At 46.9% G+C, this 17,692-nt stretch overlaps 3 protein-coding genes and 1 non-coding gene across 7 annotated transcripts in view; 2 read left to right on the plus strand and 2 right to left on the minus strand.

The window, feature by feature from the left end:
• The first annotated feature begins 1,239 nt into the window (after nucleotides 1-1,239).
• Nucleotides 1,240-5,468, plus strand: LOC113207892 (cytochrome b5-related protein-like). 3 transcript variants are annotated; one of them, XM_026424636.2, is made up of 6 exons: nucleotides 1,240-1,432; nucleotides 3,379-3,694; nucleotides 3,767-3,952; nucleotides 4,050-4,459; nucleotides 4,539-4,739; nucleotides 5,004-5,468. In XM_026424636.2, the coding sequence occupies exons 2-6, from the start codon at nucleotides 3,380-3,382 to the stop codon at nucleotides 5,299-5,301; spliced, it is 1,410 nt and encodes a 469-aa protein (XP_026280421.1). In that variant the 5' UTR covers nucleotides 1,240-1,432; nucleotide 3,379; the 3' UTR covers nucleotides 5,302-5,468. The 3 variants fall into 3 exon arrangements, with proteins under 3 accessions (XP_026280421.1, XP_052123074.1, XP_026280422.1); XM_052267114.1 differs by lacking the exon at nucleotides 1,240-1,432 and adding an exon at nucleotides 1,608-1,714; XM_026424637.2 differs by lacking the exon at nucleotides 1,240-1,432 and adding an exon at nucleotides 2,474-2,860.
• Nucleotide 5,469: 1 nt separating this feature from the next.
• On the minus strand, nucleotides 5,470-14,265 carry LOC113207889 (DNA polymerase epsilon catalytic subunit 1). Its single transcript, XM_026424631.2, has 19 exons — nucleotides 14,043-14,265; nucleotides 13,674-13,797; nucleotides 13,372-13,590; nucleotides 13,066-13,292; nucleotides 12,744-12,984; nucleotides 12,341-12,657; nucleotides 12,007-12,253; nucleotides 11,712-11,924; nucleotides 11,387-11,635; nucleotides 9,423-11,318; nucleotides 9,122-9,346; nucleotides 8,232-9,036; nucleotides 7,794-8,133; nucleotides 6,983-7,718; nucleotides 6,629-6,903; nucleotides 6,412-6,541; nucleotides 6,099-6,310; nucleotides 5,883-6,015; nucleotides 5,470-5,785 (listed from the first exon to the last, which is right to left on the minus strand). Exons 1-19 carry the CDS (start codon nucleotides 14,117-14,119, stop codon nucleotides 5,591-5,593), a joined length of 6,861 nt encoding a protein of 2,286 aa, XP_026280416.1. The 5' UTR covers nucleotides 14,120-14,265; the 3' UTR covers nucleotides 5,470-5,590.
• Nucleotides 14,266-14,699: 434 nt separating this feature from the next.
• Nucleotides 14,700-14,779, plus strand: Trnal-uag (transfer RNA leucine (anticodon UAG)). Its single transcript has one exon. It is a non-coding gene; the product is annotated as a tRNA-Leu (tRNA).
• Nucleotides 14,780-15,521: 742 nt separating this feature from the next.
• LOC113207891 (ammonium transporter Rh type B) overlaps nucleotides 15,522-17,692 on the minus strand; it is a 16,123-nt gene continuing 13,952 nt past the window's right edge. For both annotated transcript variants that reach the window (XM_026424634.2, XM_026424635.2), the window contains 4 exons: nucleotides 16,622-16,923; nucleotides 16,408-16,541; nucleotides 15,965-16,152; nucleotides 15,522-15,886 (listed from right to left, as the gene is read on the minus strand). In XM_026424634.2, the coding sequence (XP_026280419.2) occupies nucleotides 15,627-15,886; nucleotides 15,965-16,152; nucleotides 16,408-16,541; nucleotides 16,622-16,923 (884 nt within the window). In that variant the 3' untranslated portion in view covers nucleotides 15,522-15,626. The remainder of the gene's footprint in view (nucleotides 15,887-15,964; nucleotides 16,153-16,407; nucleotides 16,542-16,621; nucleotides 16,924-17,692) is intronic.

A 17,692-nucleotide genomic window follows, 5' to 3' on the forward strand; every position in this document is an offset into this window, starting at 1 on the left:
GCATTTTAGTGCAATCCTGAGCACCCGAAATTCTAAATGAGCAGTCACAGCGTATCAAATTTGATACGAATTAAAATTTACCACAACGCCGAATTCAAAGGATGGTTGGCATCGCACGGGCAGGATCACTAACAAAACCCGGATCATGGGGTACTCCGCCAAGACGAAACCGGACCCCAAAGAAGGAAAGGAAGGCACGATCGCTGCTCCTGTTTGTTGCCCTGGGTAGTCGTCACTGCACACCGGGTGCGGTCACCTTCGGCGGCGCCTCGGCACAGCGAGACCGAGAACAAGTCTTCAGTCCTTCTCGACGAAAATTTATACAACTTTACAAGCAAGTTGCCAAGGGGTCCACTCGTCCGACAGCTTAAAAATTTGGCTAAGAGTATTTCTCAACATTGAAATCAGCGACCATACCATACCCTCCAAAACTAAACATCCTACTGTCGACTGGCAGTTTAATCGTTTGATCCGAGAGATCGAGAAGGTTCGAGGGTGCTAGAAGTAAGAGAGCCATACGAAGAAATTAATGTGATTGAGACGACATCAGTATTGAACACTTTTGGATCCGCAGCCCGCAGAAAAGCAAACCGGACTCTTTCGGATTGGAACGGGGCACAGCGGACTTTACCAAGAGGTGGGCGTAGGCGGAACAGATTGGACTCTTTCGGATGGAAACGGCGCACATCGGGTTCTTCGTTGGAGGTCATCCTGAGACCATACTGTACATACGGATACTCAGCGAGAAATGTTTTCGAGGCGTTCGTCGATTCGATGTTGTAGTGGCCTAAAGGAGGACATTTTCGGCTTCGGCGAGTCTAACGCAGCACCGGGGGATTCAGAGAAGACGCAGAAGCGAGCGGGTTTGCCTACTCGCTCCGCCCGGAAGCACCGGAAGGCTCCATGGCTCCTCAGATATGCAAACCCGCCCGCACCCGCGAGTCTTCACTGAATGCTCCAGTGGGTACTTCGTGGCGTTTACAGGAGGGTGCAGGCGGGGTCGATGACTCGCATCTATCCACCGAAAATGCGACAGAGGCTGGGCGTAAGAGGGATGACTGGCAGAGAAAGACAACAGGGGAAGGAAACATTTCCGATGCCGGGCGGGGGGAGGGGAAGGGGATCGGGATCCCGGCGGCCCGGCCCGGCGAGCGGGTGAGAGGGGTGAGGAGGGAGGGGGCGGGCGAAGGCGACGGCCGAGGACTCGCGGCCCCTCTCCCGCTCCCGCGCCCGGCCCGCGCTCTGCCTGCACCGCGCCGCAGTCTGCCGGCCCGGCAGCTGGTGGCCGGATCAGACTCGCGCTCGTAGCGCCCTTGACCCGCTCAGTAACGCGCCGATGCATTGCGCGCCAAACATCAGGCTCAGCGAGCTGCCCTGTGTCGCCCCTGCCCGCTCGTGACCATCATCATCACCACCACCACCACCAGCTCGGGTAAAAATTTCAATTGCTATCCATATGTGCTCCTGGTCCTGCCCCTGTGCGTGGTCGTGGTCGTGGTCGCCGCTGACGTGAAAAGCACGCCGCCGGGCAGCTGATGGCGTCACGCCCTCCGCCCCCCACCCTTTCTCCCCGGATTGTATGCTCTGGACGGGAGTAATCGCGGACGTGAAGAAAAACAGGGCAATTACTTCATTTTGTTTTGCTGTCAGTGTGGTGGACGCCGGTGGATGCCTCGTCATGCGTTGGGTCTCTCTGCCGTGACGGTTATTTCAGGTCAGACGTGTTATCAAGTAGTGTGTCGGCGCTATCAAGGCCAGGCCGGGAGGAGAGGGGAGGGGCGGGGCATGGGGGGCGGTGACCGCTGATAAAACTGCTTCTAATCTCAGCTTTTCACACTTATGCTGCATCATCCTGCTGGAAGTCGGGCTATTTCCACTGCGAGTTTTAAAGAGTAGTTTGAACAATTTTTGCATTAACGAGCAGAGAGTGCAACCATCACGCGAAAAACTTCGCTCGACGACTAGCACCGAGACGGCGAGTAGTTATTCCGATAGCTTGTCGAAAGACAAAACCAGCGGGGGGTATGGTAATCGCGCGATGGAAAGTGCCTCCTTATTTATGAGTGACTAAATCTTCGCGTTAAGAAGGAAAATTCCCACAAATGATCACAAAGCTAGAAAATCAGGACATGACAAAGTAACAACACTTACTTCCGATCTTCTTGATTGTCTCTGACGGAAGGTGCGACAGTGAGGTGAACAGTGTCTGCGAAAATGGTACTATACACGTGACCGACGTGACACTAAGGGCGGCGGGAGAAACTGCTAATGACTGGTAAGGCGCCGCGCGACTCCAGGAGAAACTGCGGCTGCGGGGCGCGGAGCCCGCGGAGCTCCGGATAGCGGGACGTCGACCAGGATGATGAGGAACGAGGCGTTCCTCCCGCGGCTCCCCGGCCCCCGCCCGGCCAACTCACCGCACCTCAAGGTGGTGGTTACGACAGCGGCATGGAAAAGTGAAAAGAAAAGTATATGAAGGAACAACACTTTTGAGGCACGGAGACAGAGGGCCGCCGACTGACTGGGCCCGACTCTAGTAAGTACGTCGGGTCAATCCTGACCGGCCCCCTTTGCTGCGTGTGACACCCCGCTCCGCGGCGCCACCAGACACAATAGAAAGCACTGCACATTCGCATATTCAGGAGCTGCGACCTGTGCGCGGCTGACGTGACCATGACGTGACGTTACCTCCGTTTGCTCAATCGTCCCGCCCTCGGGTCGCTGATATCGTTACCGGTCGGATGGAGGAGGGGGTGGGGTTGTCGTGTGCGCAGGGGTGCAGCAGTTCCAGCACCTTATACCTGTAGGCGGCCGTCTCGGCGACGCTTCAGTCAGCGGGGTGACCCAGTCCGTGAAGCAGGTGAGAGACAGGCCGCACACCTGCGGGAGCGCAGTTAGTCATCTCGAATGTAAACACTGGCACGTGTGTTTGCGCCGGGTACACAACCTGGCAGTAAAGTGAGGTGGTCAGTCGATTATGGCAACCGCGAGGTTAAAATCGCCGCTTTGTGGACAAACTCTCTGATGCGGGGCCCGGCCCGCGGCCGGGGGCGTTGACATGGGAGTGCAGTCGCCGAAAATGCGCTATCAGCTGGCGGCTGCAGCAAGGGCTCCCGGTTCAGTGTGATCAGCGAGGCAGTTAGGCGGCTTCGTTCCCAACCACACAATCGTTTCCCCGCACGTCACCGTGTCCGTGTGTGTCCTCTCAGCCCGCCGTGCCGGTATAGTGAGACTGGCCTAAGTTCTCGACTGAAGAAGCACAGGCGGCATAGAAGTTTGCGGGCGAGAGGGGTGAGGAAAATCGAGACGGTAGGCTGGTCTCACTATATGGGTCCCACTCCTCGCCACCGTTCATTCATGCTGTCCTTTCATCCCCAGGATGCCGCCCAACGTGAAGCGCGCCGTACCGCTGAGCGGCGAGTGTGACTGCGGCCAGGAGCACGACCCGGACCACGTCCACGAGCATGACCACGGCCTGGCCGCGGCGCCCGCGGGGTCTCGCTGGCACGGCCTCGGCTGGGCCTACCCCAAGGACAGGGACAAGGGCCTCTTCGCCACCGTGGACGGCTGGCTCGCCGACAGGAGGCGAATGGACGGCGCCGAGGGCCTCTGGCGCGTGGAGGACAACCTGTACGACCTGACGCCCTTCATGGAGCGCCACCCGGGCGGCAGGCAGTGGCTGGAGCTCACCAAGGTGGGTGTGTGGAGCAGTGCGGGCCAGGCAAGCGGCTGTTCCGTCCGTCCTGACTTTACCCTCCCGTTGCAGGGCATCGACGTTACCGAACTCTTCTTCTCGCACCACATCTCCGAGACGGCCGAGGCCCTGCTGCCCAAGTTCCTGGTGCGGCCGGCCGCTGCTCCGCGCAACTCGCCGTTCACCTTCCACCGGGACGGCTTCTACATGCAGCTGCGGGAGCGCGTGCGCAAGACGTACGAGAACATCCCGAAGCAGGTGAAAATCAGCGACGAAGCGGAGAACGAGCCGGTGGGGGCGACGTCGCCAACCCTCTAGAAGCTCCCTCACCTTGTGCATGTTATCGTGCTCCCAGGTGCTGCGCGATGCCGAGCAGCGCTCCGAGAACATCGTGGACGCGCTGGCCGTGTCCTCGCTGCTGGCGTGCTTCCTGGCCGTCCGCTTCGGCAGCTACTTGATGGGCGGCGTCGCCGGGCTGCTGCTGTCCCTCACCTGCTCCGGCGCGCACAACTTCTTCCACAAGCGGCAGAACTGGCGGCGGTACTACTTCGAGCTGAGCTTCATGTCCTCCCGGGAGTGGATGGTGAGCCATGCCATGTCGCACCACGTGTTCCCCAACACGTTCCAGGACCTGGAGGTGACGTTCTTCGAGCCGCTCGTCGCCTTCCTGCCGTACCCGCACAAGAACGTGGCGGTGCGCTACCTGTCCTGGGGGTACTGCGCCGTTCTGTACGCGGTGCTCGGCCACGGCCAGTTCCTCAAGAGGTGCGTGCGTGGTGCTTTGGGGCCGGGCCGTATGAGCCGCGGTGGTCTTGTTGGCCTTCTCTGACGATCTGCCGTTCAGGTTGCAGAGCCTGTCGTTGGCATGGACCGACGCGGTGGCCTTGGCCGTCCCCGCCGCCATGCTGCTGAGCGGCGCACCGCTGTGGGACCTCTGGCTCATGTGGACCTGGGTGCTGGTCGTCAGCAGCCTCTACTTCGCCATGCAGGGACTCTCGGCCGGACACCACCATCCCGACAATTACCACGAGGGCGACGCCTTGGGGTGAGTCTGCGCAAACCCACTTCCCTCCCGGCTCTTGATTTGTCATCAAATTGCTTAAAATTCCTTATTCGTTATTTGAGCAGAGTTTGAAACCTTGCAGTTTAAGACAGTAATTCCAAATTTTGAATATTTCGTTGTGGTCAGTAGTTAAGTAGGTACAACATAAACACCCGTTTTTTAACACGCTTGTGTTCGTCGCCTGCAAGCCGGAATACACTCCCACAGTCTCTACCAGGTCTATAGTTACGCTATTGATGTTCGCAGGGCTGACAACGATTACGGGCTAATGCAGCTCGCAGCTACCGGCAACTGCACTGGTTTGCGAGGCCGAGAGTCTCTCTTTTTCTCTCTGACGCATTTCGGGGACCACCGTCTTCATCATCTGTTCCCTGCCGTGGACCACGCCGTCCTACCCTTCCTGGAGGCTGCCCTGGCTGAGCACATGATCCAATACCGTCTGAAGGCTGCCCCCATGACGACCTGGGAGGCCCTCAAAGGGAAGTACCTCCAGATGGCAAGAACCACACCCAACTGGAGGCCCCCCATCAACCTCCATCAGTGACGCCAGGGTTTTTGAAAATTTGTGTGCTGTGCGAGAGCTACTATGTGATACCATGAAAAGTTTTGTACTTACGTGATATATTACTCTAGTATATTTAAGGAATGACTGAAATCAATCATATTGAAGATCTTTGACTTTTTAAAAGATAAATATCAATGACCAAGTGACTTACAGTATTTGACATTTATTTTATTTAAAAAAATACTACAGCACTTCAAAATCACAGTATGGATCTGAGTAGATAAAAACAAAAGTTCACCCTCAATTAAAATAAATTAATATAAGTCAATCAATGACATTCGCTTCTTGTCAGAGAAGGATTCATTTTCAACATCCAATCAACAGATTCAACAAGAAGTGGCATGTTGAAGTGTTCAGCAATGCTTCTGAAGGTGGAAAGGTGGAGACCCAAGTCTGATTTGGAAAGAAGAGTGTAGAATTCACCAGCACAGCTACAGTATTCCGGCATGTTTTCCATTTTAATCTAAACATGAGAGAGAAACAAGTAAACATTTAGAAACTACTGGAAGAGAATTACTTGTAGTAATACCTAAATGTAGCAACATCAATTCAATATGTACCTGAAGACACTTCTTACACTGCAAGTCCTGCAATATGCAAGCCATTACTTTCCTATTTATAGTATCAATGAGCATATGCTCTATTTCAGTATTGTCATAGCTATTATTGCACATAGGACACTTCCAAACAGGCCTGAAACATCAAGGTGAAACATCAGCCAAAAGAATTTTGTGATTCTGAAATACAACATCATAAGACAAAAGTGCTGTACAGACCTTCCCTCTTCTTCAGCCCGGTAATTATCTTTGCATAAATCAACATCACGGCAATGGTTACAACCTTTGCAAATGACTTCTGGTAGTACAAAGGAAATACAGGGATCCTTCCATTCTGCCAAATCACTGAAATTTCCTACTTTGATTAATCTGAGAAGGTTTTTCCTAAGAATATCCACTTCTTCTGATACTGATGTGTCAAGAGACAAAACCTTTATTTTTTCATTAAAAACAAAACAAAGATAAATAAAACAAGGTTAGATTATAATATACATGAAAAAGACCAGCAGTTACATTTCATTTGCCTCCTTACCTTACACACTGCTTTCACAAATTCTAAAGCAGGGTTGATTAATTTCAGATGGGCACCAGGTAATTGAGGGAAAAGGGAAGTCTCATCATAGGGCTGACTAGGGAGTTTCTTGTGTATTTTTTCTGTTATGCTTCAGGAGAAAAACAAAATAAAATATTAAGGACAAAATCCCAAAGCATCCCACTTTTTGTATTTTTTAAAAGAAAAAAATACTTACTAAAACAGCTTTTGAGCTAATTCATTTGCGATGAGGTCTTTTGCATATTCCGCAGTTGAAGCATGGACTCCTAAACCCAATGGTTTGCTTTGAGTTTGACTTTGTGATCCTGCCCTCTTCTTACGAACTGGAGTTTGCCCATCTGGCACAATATTTTCTTTCAGATGCAAGAATACTTTCATAATGTAGCCAGCAATTACTGCAGAGAAGTTGTCCTGACAAGCAGCATCTTCTGGAAGATACTCCATTAGATTCCAGTTCATCACAATCTCTGGCTGAGGGGAGTAAAAGGATCAGATTAGGTAATGTGTGTCCCTTTAAATATTTAGAATAGCCAACTAAAAACAAACTTACAGTGTTGTCTTTTTCTTCATCTTCGTCAAAGCTGTTGTCTTCAGCACCATTTTCCAGATCTGTCGGTAATTTACCCCTCACCCCAGCATGATTTGCAGGATCAAGCCACAACAAATATTCCCAACACTGCTGATATGTGATTTGAATGCTGTGAAAAAGTTCTTTGTTGTGGATGCTGGTCACAATGTATTCAACATATCCTAAAGCATCTTTAACATTCTTTTTCTTAGTACACAACATCACTTTGTTAAAGTTTGCATAAATAATAATAGACCCAAGCCGTTTGAATTCTGCCACCAGCTGCATGAATAGCTTCTTCATTAGGTTGTGGAGAGTACGTCGTAGGGCTGGATCATACAGCAATGCATTAGGGGATCTTATCCAACGATAAAAATGCACAATTTGAAGGTCAGCAAATTCGTTTTTGTACATGGTCACATCTCGCAGCCATGCATTAACCATGGATCTCAAAACTTTAAATGCAGCACTACATAAAGCAGTTTCATCATAACTGGGTAAAACAGCTGTTTGTCCAGAAATCATGTCTTCCAGTGATGCTTGTGGCATTGCATCAAATGCAACACCAGCTGTGGTTCCTTCAATATCATGTACATGGTGAGACTGTAGAAGTGTATTCACTGCAAGACTGTCTATTTCTAGGTCTACACATATTGTTGAATACGCATTAGGTGCATTAGAGATAACATTTGAACTTTCTTCAAAATCAGTGAGAAGCCTGAAAGATTTAGGCAGAGTTAGCACATATCCCAACAATTTAAGCAAAGTTCCATTAATTTCTAAAAGATAGTACCTGTTATCATCAGCTTCTCTTCCACCTAGATCTGGCCGGTCTGAGTTGGAGCACCACAAAACAAAGTTTTGTTTTGTGAGATGCCTGGCATAGAATAAGTCTGCGCCAAAAAGAGTAGCATCTGCTGGCAAATTTCCAAGAGGAACATGGAAATATCTACACTGTTCAGTACTAATGGTCAGCACCTTTTCACAACTCAGGTAGTGGCGAACAATGGCCTTTGCTCCGACTCTTTGCCAATCTAAGGTTGAATACAGATTATCTGCATCTGCTAAACCATGAATTGCCATTTGAGGAAATTCACCAAGACCTGGCATTAAGGAATTCAATGTGGGAAGATCTGAGAGAAAAAAAAAGAAAGAAAAAAGTGTCAATAGAGATAAAAACAAAGAAAGAAAGAATCACTTTTTATAATAAACAAGGCAGTTAGAAAAATACCATGGATAGATTGGATAGCAAGAAGAGATGGTCCTTTCTTTTCATCTCTATATGCTTGCAAAGCATTTTGGAGAAGCCTAAAGACTTGTTTGATGTCAGTTTCAACACGAATTTCAAAATTAAATTCTTTTTGTGGTAAAGAGGTCTCTTCATGACCACGTGCTATTTTAGCATTACGCTCCGTGTTATATAAGGAACTCATATTAGGCATCTGATTAGTACGGACAGTATCAAGAACAATAATCAAAGATTTCTTGGTTGGAGGTAGGAATAATCCAAACATAGCTCTGGTTCCATTTGGAATTTGATGATGATACAAGTACAAGTGTCTGAGGGGCGCTTCCCCTCCTGATGAATCAAGATATGATTGCTGAGATATGCTCCGGAATTGAAGTTCATCAAGGTGGAAGGTATCCGGAACACCAAGATGAGCCATACTTTTTGCAACTCTTCTATCAACTGAACACACACAGCCAAGTTTGATCAATGCCCGGAACTCAAGAGTCATCTGAGTCTCATAAATTCCCTCAATATCTGGAGTTGATAAGTCTGCCATTAACTCTTGACTGTGCTCTCGAAATAATTCTTCTGGCACAGAATATTCATATAGATGAAATACTGGCCTTGACCTGGGGAGAACCCTGTTACATTTCTTCCAAAGTGTGGTAACATTACTTTCAGGGTCTGGCCTAGCCAATCGTTGATTCACATAAAAAATTCTAGGAACCTTAAGCTTGATTTGATGAAGGTCATGTCCTACCAAGGCCCAAAGTTTTAGGATTCCTGGTTGGTTTGTCTCAGCAATCTATAGTAAGCAAATACAGAATACAATATAGCAAAGTAAGAACAAAAGAGGCAAATACCATTTATGGAGTATGAATTGAATTTACCTGTACAATTTGCCATGGCGTATCCAGAAGAGTGCGTTGAGTTCTTCGTAAGAACCCACCTAAAGTTGTAGATGATCCTCGTCCAAAACCTGGGCGTGCGACAGCGACTCCTTCTCCATCATCAACGCGAGCACGTTTTTCAACTACACTGCGTCTGGCTGCTCGTGCTTCAGCTTGTAAAGCCCATTTCTTCTTTTGGTACTGAATCCATGCCATTCTTTCTTCCTGTACAGAAATAATACCAAAATTAGTTTCATATTCATTTTGCCACTTATCATGAGAAAAATATTCTAAAAATTACTTTTGAGGTTCCCATTGACGGCGGAGGACCAAGTGCCTCCCTCCAATCTTGAGAAGTTAGTGAAGAATCCTGATTAGAGTTAGGTGGAGTTTGCAGTCTCTTCCTCTTATTGCAAATAGGTCTGCCTCCAACTGGGCTAGTTCCATCATTCCCAATGTCTTCCATGTCAATTACTTCAGAACCAAACAAGTCTTCTGATCTGGCAATACCATCTTCTTCATCACCTGTAGCTTCAGGTTCTTCTTGTGACTTTTCCTTTGGTTTAACTGAAAAGAGTTCAGTAATTCTGCGCTGCTTCAGAGTGTCGTTTTTCTCCATCATCTTTTTGTGTAACCAATCTGGATGTCTAACACGCGGCACAGGATTGGCCACACCTTGCATAGCAGCTGGTATTGTGATAATTTTTTGAATGGTACCACCCAGTCTTTCAATATAATAGTTCCAGTCCAAAACTTGACGAATGTCAATATCTGTGATGGAAGTGTCCTTGAGCCACTTTCTTAAAAAGTGCCGCTTGACACTTGGCTCAGACTGAAAAATTGCCAGAGGTATAGCTCTTTCTGTAACAGGTGAACCTTCTGGCTTTCTACTTATGATGAACTTGCAGGCTAAGCCTGCATCTTTTACCATTTGATCACCAAGGAACTCTGCTAGACGTTTGGCTGTGCTTATAGAAGTTGACTTTTGGCCACCATATTCAGACAGTTTTTTTGACATTGATCGGTTTTCAGATATAAGATCAAAAAGTTCTGAGTCCGGCAAATTAACACCTTTGCTGTAGAGAACATCCAGCCAATAATCAGCAACTTTTGCAACAGAATCATAACATTCCTCTAATGTTTCTCCTTTTAAAAATGCATCAAAAACTGATGACTGAAATATTTTTACAAGTTGAAGCTCTCCTCTTCTTTTAACTTCAAATCCTTTAAGTTCAGCCAAAGAGCCGTCAAGATTGAATACAGCATACCTTTTCTTCAGCTTTTTGCCTTCTTCTTTTGATGCTGGTAACACCATAGCCTGATACGGTCCATCAACTTCAAAGAACACAGAGTTTTCATTCCTCACTTTGTATTCTAATTTCTCAGGGTCAACTAGTTCATGGTATTGGTCGTTAGTAAAATGATCTTTGACCATATAATTGAGAATAGCATTTGGGTAGGAAATTGTAACTTTTGATTTCTTAGGGTGGGTGCTCTTCACCACATAGTTCTCAGGAAATGATGCCGGCAAAATACACCAGATACCATCAGTGTCAAGTTCCAAAGGGCGACCCACCTGTTCAATGATTTCTCTGGCCTTGGTAATAATGTTGGCTCCAGTAAAACATACAATGCCTGCCATTTCCATACTATGCCATCTGGCTCCTCTTCTCATGACATATCCATAAAAGGAATTGAGAATACACTTGTGTGCAAGCTGCAAAGAGTCATACAGAACCTCCCTATTTTTGGCAGATTTAATTTCACCAGCATCTCCACTTGCAATGGCATCAGCTACTTGCTTCTTTGCAACTTTATTTAGTCCCTTGTATTCATATCTACGATCTCGAAAAGCCCGCACTGTATCAACGTAGAATGAGTTTTCTTTCTGGCAGATGGTAGTATATCTCTCTTCAATACGAGTAATGTGGGTTTTCTTATAAGCTTTTCTGCAGTACTCAGATAGTCGTTTCTTTTCATAGGTGGCTTGCTCTTCCTTGTTCAATTGATGAAATGCACGGTTGGGACCACCAGGAAATTGGGAAGGAAACTTCTCTGTCTCCAGCTGTTGTTGGATTCTCTGAAATTCATTGCGACCTGCAGGCATGATTTCTCCACGCCACATCCATGCCATTTTCCGCTGACATCTGGCACCAGGACGGTTGAAGTCACAAGCAGCACAGGTTTCTTCATCCACCTAAAATATCCCAAAAATTACCAACAAGAAAAGAATAAAACACAAATTTTAAATGAAGCAAACAATACCATGGCTGATGGTTGGAGACGGTTTGTTAGAATAATGTTGGGATACATTGCACCAACATCCAAATGATAGATAATGGGGTTTTCTAAGCGCATTGGAGTATCCCTGAGGTCTCTTAGCTTGGCTTTAATATCCTCAACAATTTCATCAAAGTTTGTAACCATTTCTATAGGGATTTGTTCTTCTTCCACTATAGCATGTCTCAGAGCATCTTCTACATTACCTAAGAGTTTCTCACAAGCACTTGGAACCTAAAATATAGAGGGGTTTGTGAAAAAGCATAAGTCTCACAAAAGCTAAGTCAAATAATACTTGACAGTTACTTACAACACGGAATTGACAAGGGATATCGGCTCGAAAAACACCTGATTCTAAAGCTTCCACATGACCACCAACATAAGTTTCTTGGTCTAGGACATGCCCATCTTCACTCAGTTTGTTCAGTTCAGACTCTTGTTTATTAGGAAAAATAATATTGGCATGAAATGCCTCCACCATCAATAAGGCTTCACAAAGAGTTCCAGATCCTTTCCTCAAGACCTACAAAAATGAGAAATGCATTTTTACAATGATATAGAACTTTGATGCAATCAATTTGGATCAGTCTAACAATAAACTTTACCTCATCAGGTTCTAAGGGAATGATGGTGCAAAGGGCAAAAATGAAAGGGTGGACATACTTCATGTACAGATAATAAGTCGCAACAGCATCAGACACTGAGTAGTTCGACATAACCTGTGGTTGCTCAGCAGCCAGTGCACACATGTCTTCCGGATCAAGTTCAACCGGATCATACCGAAGTTTTGCCTTGGCTACTGCCTTTAGATTTTGAGAACCAACAGGGAGATAGGAATCTCGTTTTACCCAACTAAACAAAATTAAGTAAAAGAATAAATTCGAGATTGATCAAAATTAATTTAAAAGATAAAGTAGAAGAAACTCTTTTCTAACACACCAAAGACAATCCATATGCATTGCAGCTCTACAACAGTAGGTGCCTTCCTTATTCTTAGAAAAGCCAATTTCTTGTTTCATATCTAATTGATGGATAGCTGCTCTTGCTTCAACAAAAGGCCAATCAAAGAAATCACCGTTGTAGCTAACAAAAATATGAGGCTTCACATCCATTATATGCTCAAAGAAGCGAAGGATGAGAGCTCTTTCATCAGGTTCATTGAAAATAGTGAAAAAACCCTCAAACTCTGGCTTTGGTGTGTACTCAAAATCTTCAACATCAGCAGATATAATTTCTCTATTTGTAATTAGGTAACCCTGGAAAATGAATAATTCTGTGAGAATCAAGATTAGAGTAGATAGCCTTATTTCAGAAATAAATACAAGGCTGAGATTGGACCAACCTGTCCATCAATCATGTATGAGATCATCATGATTTGATCTGACTGAGCATCTGGAAACTTCAGAGGTAGTTTGGTTGTTTCTATATCATATGCTAAAACAATCATATCAGGTCGTTCAATAATATCATCTCTCTTAGTGATGAAAGGAGCTTCTGTTCCTCTTGAACAGACAGAGTACCAAGACCCACAAAATATTTTGTTGTCAATGGAGACACGTATGTGGTATGGCACATCATACTCCCTAAAAAGTTTTAGGAGAATTGAGTTATTGAGAAATCATGATCAACCAGATATACTTAACATCTGTTCTACCTTGACTTACCTGATATCTAATATGTTTTCCATGTGATCATTCTGTTTATGGGTGACACCAGCACTTGTACTTGCTAGAGCTTTGCTGAGGAGTTCAGAATAGTAAGTGTTATTTTTTTCACGTTCCCTATTCTTTTTGACAGCAGACATTATTGGGCTACGAACATCCATCAAATCTTTAACAGTTAAAAATGATAGCTTGATGTAGCGTTGCTTCAGGCCAATCAGATGGTTTGGCTACAAATAGAGAAAAAATATGTGAGATATTTCATTTACATAATACTCTATGCACAAGGAAAAAAAATAATTTTCTGACCAGGTCTAGATCTTCTTTTGATATTATCTCCAATGAGGCAAGTTTTCCAGAAAACTTTTTAGATATGTATGCTGACACTTCTTGGATGTTTTCCTTCCTAGCAAGAATGTAGAAGTAGGGCTTGAAAGGCAAAGATGCTTTGAAACGAGTTCCATCTTCCTGGATAAAGTAGTAATCGACTGCACTAATTAGTTTCTTATCTTCATCCAATATTTCAGTCTGTAAACAGAAAATAAGGAATTTTTACAAGTTATGTATATGAGTTAGTTCAAAAAAGGTTTCCCTACAAAGAGTGAACATACTGTATGCATGTTGATAAGAAAACCGGCCCTCTCTTGATGATCCGACACTCTCTTAAATCCATATTTGGTGTCAATGGCATCATTTTCTAAGGATTGACGAAGTCTACTCTCGGAATTGTCTTCTCTGTAATTCAAAGGGAAATGCGTTCAGATTGAAACTCTCATATGCTAAGAAGCAACTCTGTCACACAATAAAATTGATATGATTGATAACGTTCAATTGATCAACGAACATTATAAAACTTGGGCAGAAGATCACATGCATGCTTACAAGTGCAATTCACTGGATTATTTTTCGGTTAAATAAATCGGAGTTATTGCATGTAGGAGCTTAAGAAAGTTATTACTAGTTACTAGAAAGAACCTTACTTTGGGCCACCGCCGGAGTTCTTCTCAAACTTCTCATTTTTGTCAGCTTTGTAGCGTCCACTATTTTGGAGGACCATTTTGAATGATGGATTTTGATGTCATTAAATCGATTAAAAAATAACCATGTCTTTGAAATAGCAACACACAATTACAATAAGTAGAATTTGTGTTGGGACTGTTCCGCTGAAGCTGTGTTGTGTTGACAAAGGTTAGAGCAGCCGATTCTTCGCGCGTTTTCACACACCTGATTGGAAGGTTTACTAACATTTCGAAACAATAGCTTTACCTTTTCTGCTGTAGAATACTGAATAAATCGCTTTGAAAAATAAAACTTTCACAAGAATTTCAATACGTCGCTGTGTTTTACGCATTCAGAGGAAAATTTGTTTTCTCCTTACAATTCCCTTTTCTTTCGAAACAAGTCAATGTTGGTAGCTCTGCTGGTGAGGAGACAAAAATGAAGAGCCTTCTAAATGCTTTACTTGAGGCGTTATCGCAAAGTTGGGGTTACTGCGTTGTCCATATTCCTCAAGAAAAGTGGTTCAAGAACAACTGAGAAAGAACAAGTGGAACAGTCAGGGCTGTAAGTATTGTTCCACAGCCGTGGTCCCTCTAACGTAGATTGTATTGCCGTTGTACGGCAGAAGTGCGCAGCCTGGCAGCGTGGCCGAGTGGTCTAAGGCGCTGGTTTTAGGCACCAGTCCGAAAGGGCGTGGGTTCGAATCCCACCGCTGTCATTATCTTTTATAACTTTTGGGGGTTAGCTGACGCATGGAAATCAGAACGGTTCCCGTTTGAACGAAGCTTAACGTGGCTGAACCCCATCGTCACTCTTGGATAAGCAAACCATTTTAAAAGCATTGCTTCCAAAATCATTACTTACATACAAGCAACGCTTGCCTTATTTGATTGGAATGACCACTGTCGCTCAAAGGAGCGATGGTCCTTTAGTCATATGGGACATAAAGCGACGAAAACGTTTCAGGCGAGATGCGAGATACATGCATCACTCCAGCATTTCCATTGTATGCTGAATGCTGAGCGTACCCCCCCCCCCCCCCCCCCCTCATTGCGGGTTGCCTATCCAATCGGGTCCGTAAGGTACCGTGGCCAGTTACGATAGGCAAACCCGCCCGATCGAAAACACTGCAGTACCGTGTGTCAAGACTACGACACAGCTGTGCTGAAGGTTTGCCTACCCTGGCGCCTGGCGGATGGACGGAGTACGAGACGGAGTAGGCAGAGCCAAACCTGCGTAGGTACTGATGCGCCATAGCCCTCCTGATACACGGTAAAGTGCAAGTGTGCGGGGCTAATCAGCCACCTGGTAAATTTTTTGTGTGTAATTGTTTGTTTGAAGTTATCGCCAGAGTGCAACGCATGACACCTATTTGGGACGGTTTTTTCCATTGTTCCGGATTTCACACACTGCTTACTGCTTACACTGGTTTGTGGGATGTAACTCGAAATGAATTAACATTTGTAAAATAACAAGTTTTATGATTCTCATTAATCTACTTTGTACAGTTGGTAATTTCCAGTCATTAATGTAATTGAAGGTCACATTCCGCCCTTTTCTCTGCTTCACCATTTGTTGTGGGTCTCGTCTCGTGGCTCCCGGTCTGCCTCCGCGCTGAGGGTGGGGATGTTGTTCGCGGCTTCTACAGACGACGCTGATAGCTTTCTGACGGTCCCCAGTGTCATAGTGGTCAAGTTGGCTGCGGCGGAGGGGGACACCTCGCTACCACCGCTCTCCTCGTCGGGGACCTCCCAGAACGTGGCATCCTCGAACAGGCCTTCCTTACCCAGTTGATGCAGCAACTTGTCTTGCCTGATGAGAAATCCTATCAAACACAGAAATTGCTAGTAAAATTGTTCGCGGTTCAGTGCATTTGATTTATGCTTGTGAAATGTAAATCAACCTGTGATAGTGCCCGTTATCACGCTGACGACCAGGGTCATGGCAAGGGCCGCCAGCTGGTAACCAGCCTGCTGCAGAGGAGTGCGGCCCAGGCCCGGCTCGACCGCCGCACTCAAAGAGCTACGCACGGTGTCCAGCTCCTCCGGCTGATCATCTCGGGGTATGAGCGCTGGGAACTGCACGTACAATCTGTACAAGAAAAAAGAAGGCAAAACGCACACTCGGGTAACTCTCAGAGCAGCAGGGAAGTTGTAAAGAACCATGTATCGACTTGGAATTAAGCATTCCGGTAAAGCTGAAATGCAGAAGAATGCGGGGAAGAAAACGGAACTCGCTATGCTTTGACATGGTGACTTCCGTTTTCTTGTTCCCTGCATTCTTCTGCATTTAAGCATTACCGGAATGCTTTATTCATTGACGAGCAAGACTTGGTCGAGGACTCACTGCCAGCCGTAGTCGTTCTGGGAGGCGATGCCTGCCATGACGGCGCTCACGATGGCGGCCATGACCCCGGGCATGCCGTGCAGGTTGTGCACGCCGCACGTGTCGTGGACCTTGAGGCGGTTCAGGATCACGGGCTGCAACATTAGGAAGGTGTGACGACTCGGCTGTGAACAGATTTCAAACGTCCATCCATTTGTGATTCCAGGCGGCGCACCTGCAGGAACGCGTAGCCCAGGACGGAGAGCGCGCCGGCGAGGCCGCCGATGATGAGGGCGCCGACGGGCTGCACCATGAGGTCGGCGGCGGTGCCCATGGCGACGCCCCCCGCCAGGGTGGCGTTCTGGACGTGGACCATGTTGAACTTGCCGGCGCGCTGCGACAGCGAGGACACGGCGTAGGCCACGACGCAGCCCGAGGCGAGCGCCAGGTAAGTGTTGATGACAGCGCGGTGACGGGCGTGCCCCGAGGCCAGGCCACCGTTGAACGACGGCCAGAACAGCCACAAGAAGACCGTGCCTGTAGACAAGGCGATTTGTTTCGGCTCGTTCTTTACAACACACAGGGAAAAGTGTTTTTGAAACAATGCGTAGTTTCAATAGGGTACTCCGGGGCTCGGCTCGACCGGAAGGAGAAGAACAAAAATCGTCGGGCGCGGGGAGGAGCGGAGCAGGGTGGGGGCAGTTTCCCGCTCCTCCCCGCGCTCGACCGGTCCGACGATTTTTGTTCTTCTCCTTCCGGTCGAGCCGAGCCCCGGAGTACTCTATGCTCGGTTTCCCTCTCGCTTTTAGACAGTCCCCAAGACTGTCTCTACCAGAGGGCAAAGTTCCCCCCCCCCCTCTCCACTCGCCCTCCTCGCTGTCTACAGCGCAGAGTGGGCGCCTAGCGTTTGTCATCGGGTTTGTGTGTTTGGGCACCACTGCCCCCTCCCCGCACGAGGAGTTTTCTGTTCTCATATCAAGAACACTGTTTTGTGTATGCATTCACATAGCACTTCGAGAAAAGAACTAAAACCGCGATTTTTCACATAGGTTATGGTTCTTCGCTTTGTTTCCCACTACGTTCCGCAGCTCTGAACGGGTTGAGCGACGCAGCAGTCGGCCCGAGCCAGGCGCAGCCGAGCCGGGCGATCGAGCAGGCAGTTGCTCCGCAGCCGCAGCGTTACGTGTTGTGCGTTTGCGTGTGTCGAGTGTTGTTATTTCGTGTCCAAACCTTGAAGACTTGTTAAAACAATGGGATTTAGAACGCCTCAGCACACCATGTCAAGGTAAGAGATATTTGATCAGTG

This window comes from Frankliniella occidentalis, unplaced genomic scaffold (genome assembly GCF_000697945.3).
Source record: "Frankliniella occidentalis isolate FOCC.00 unplaced genomic scaffold, Focc_3.1 Scaffold47, whole genome shotgun sequence".
NCBI classification, from domain to species: Eukaryota; Metazoa; Arthropoda; class Insecta; order Thysanoptera; family Thripidae; genus Frankliniella; species Frankliniella occidentalis.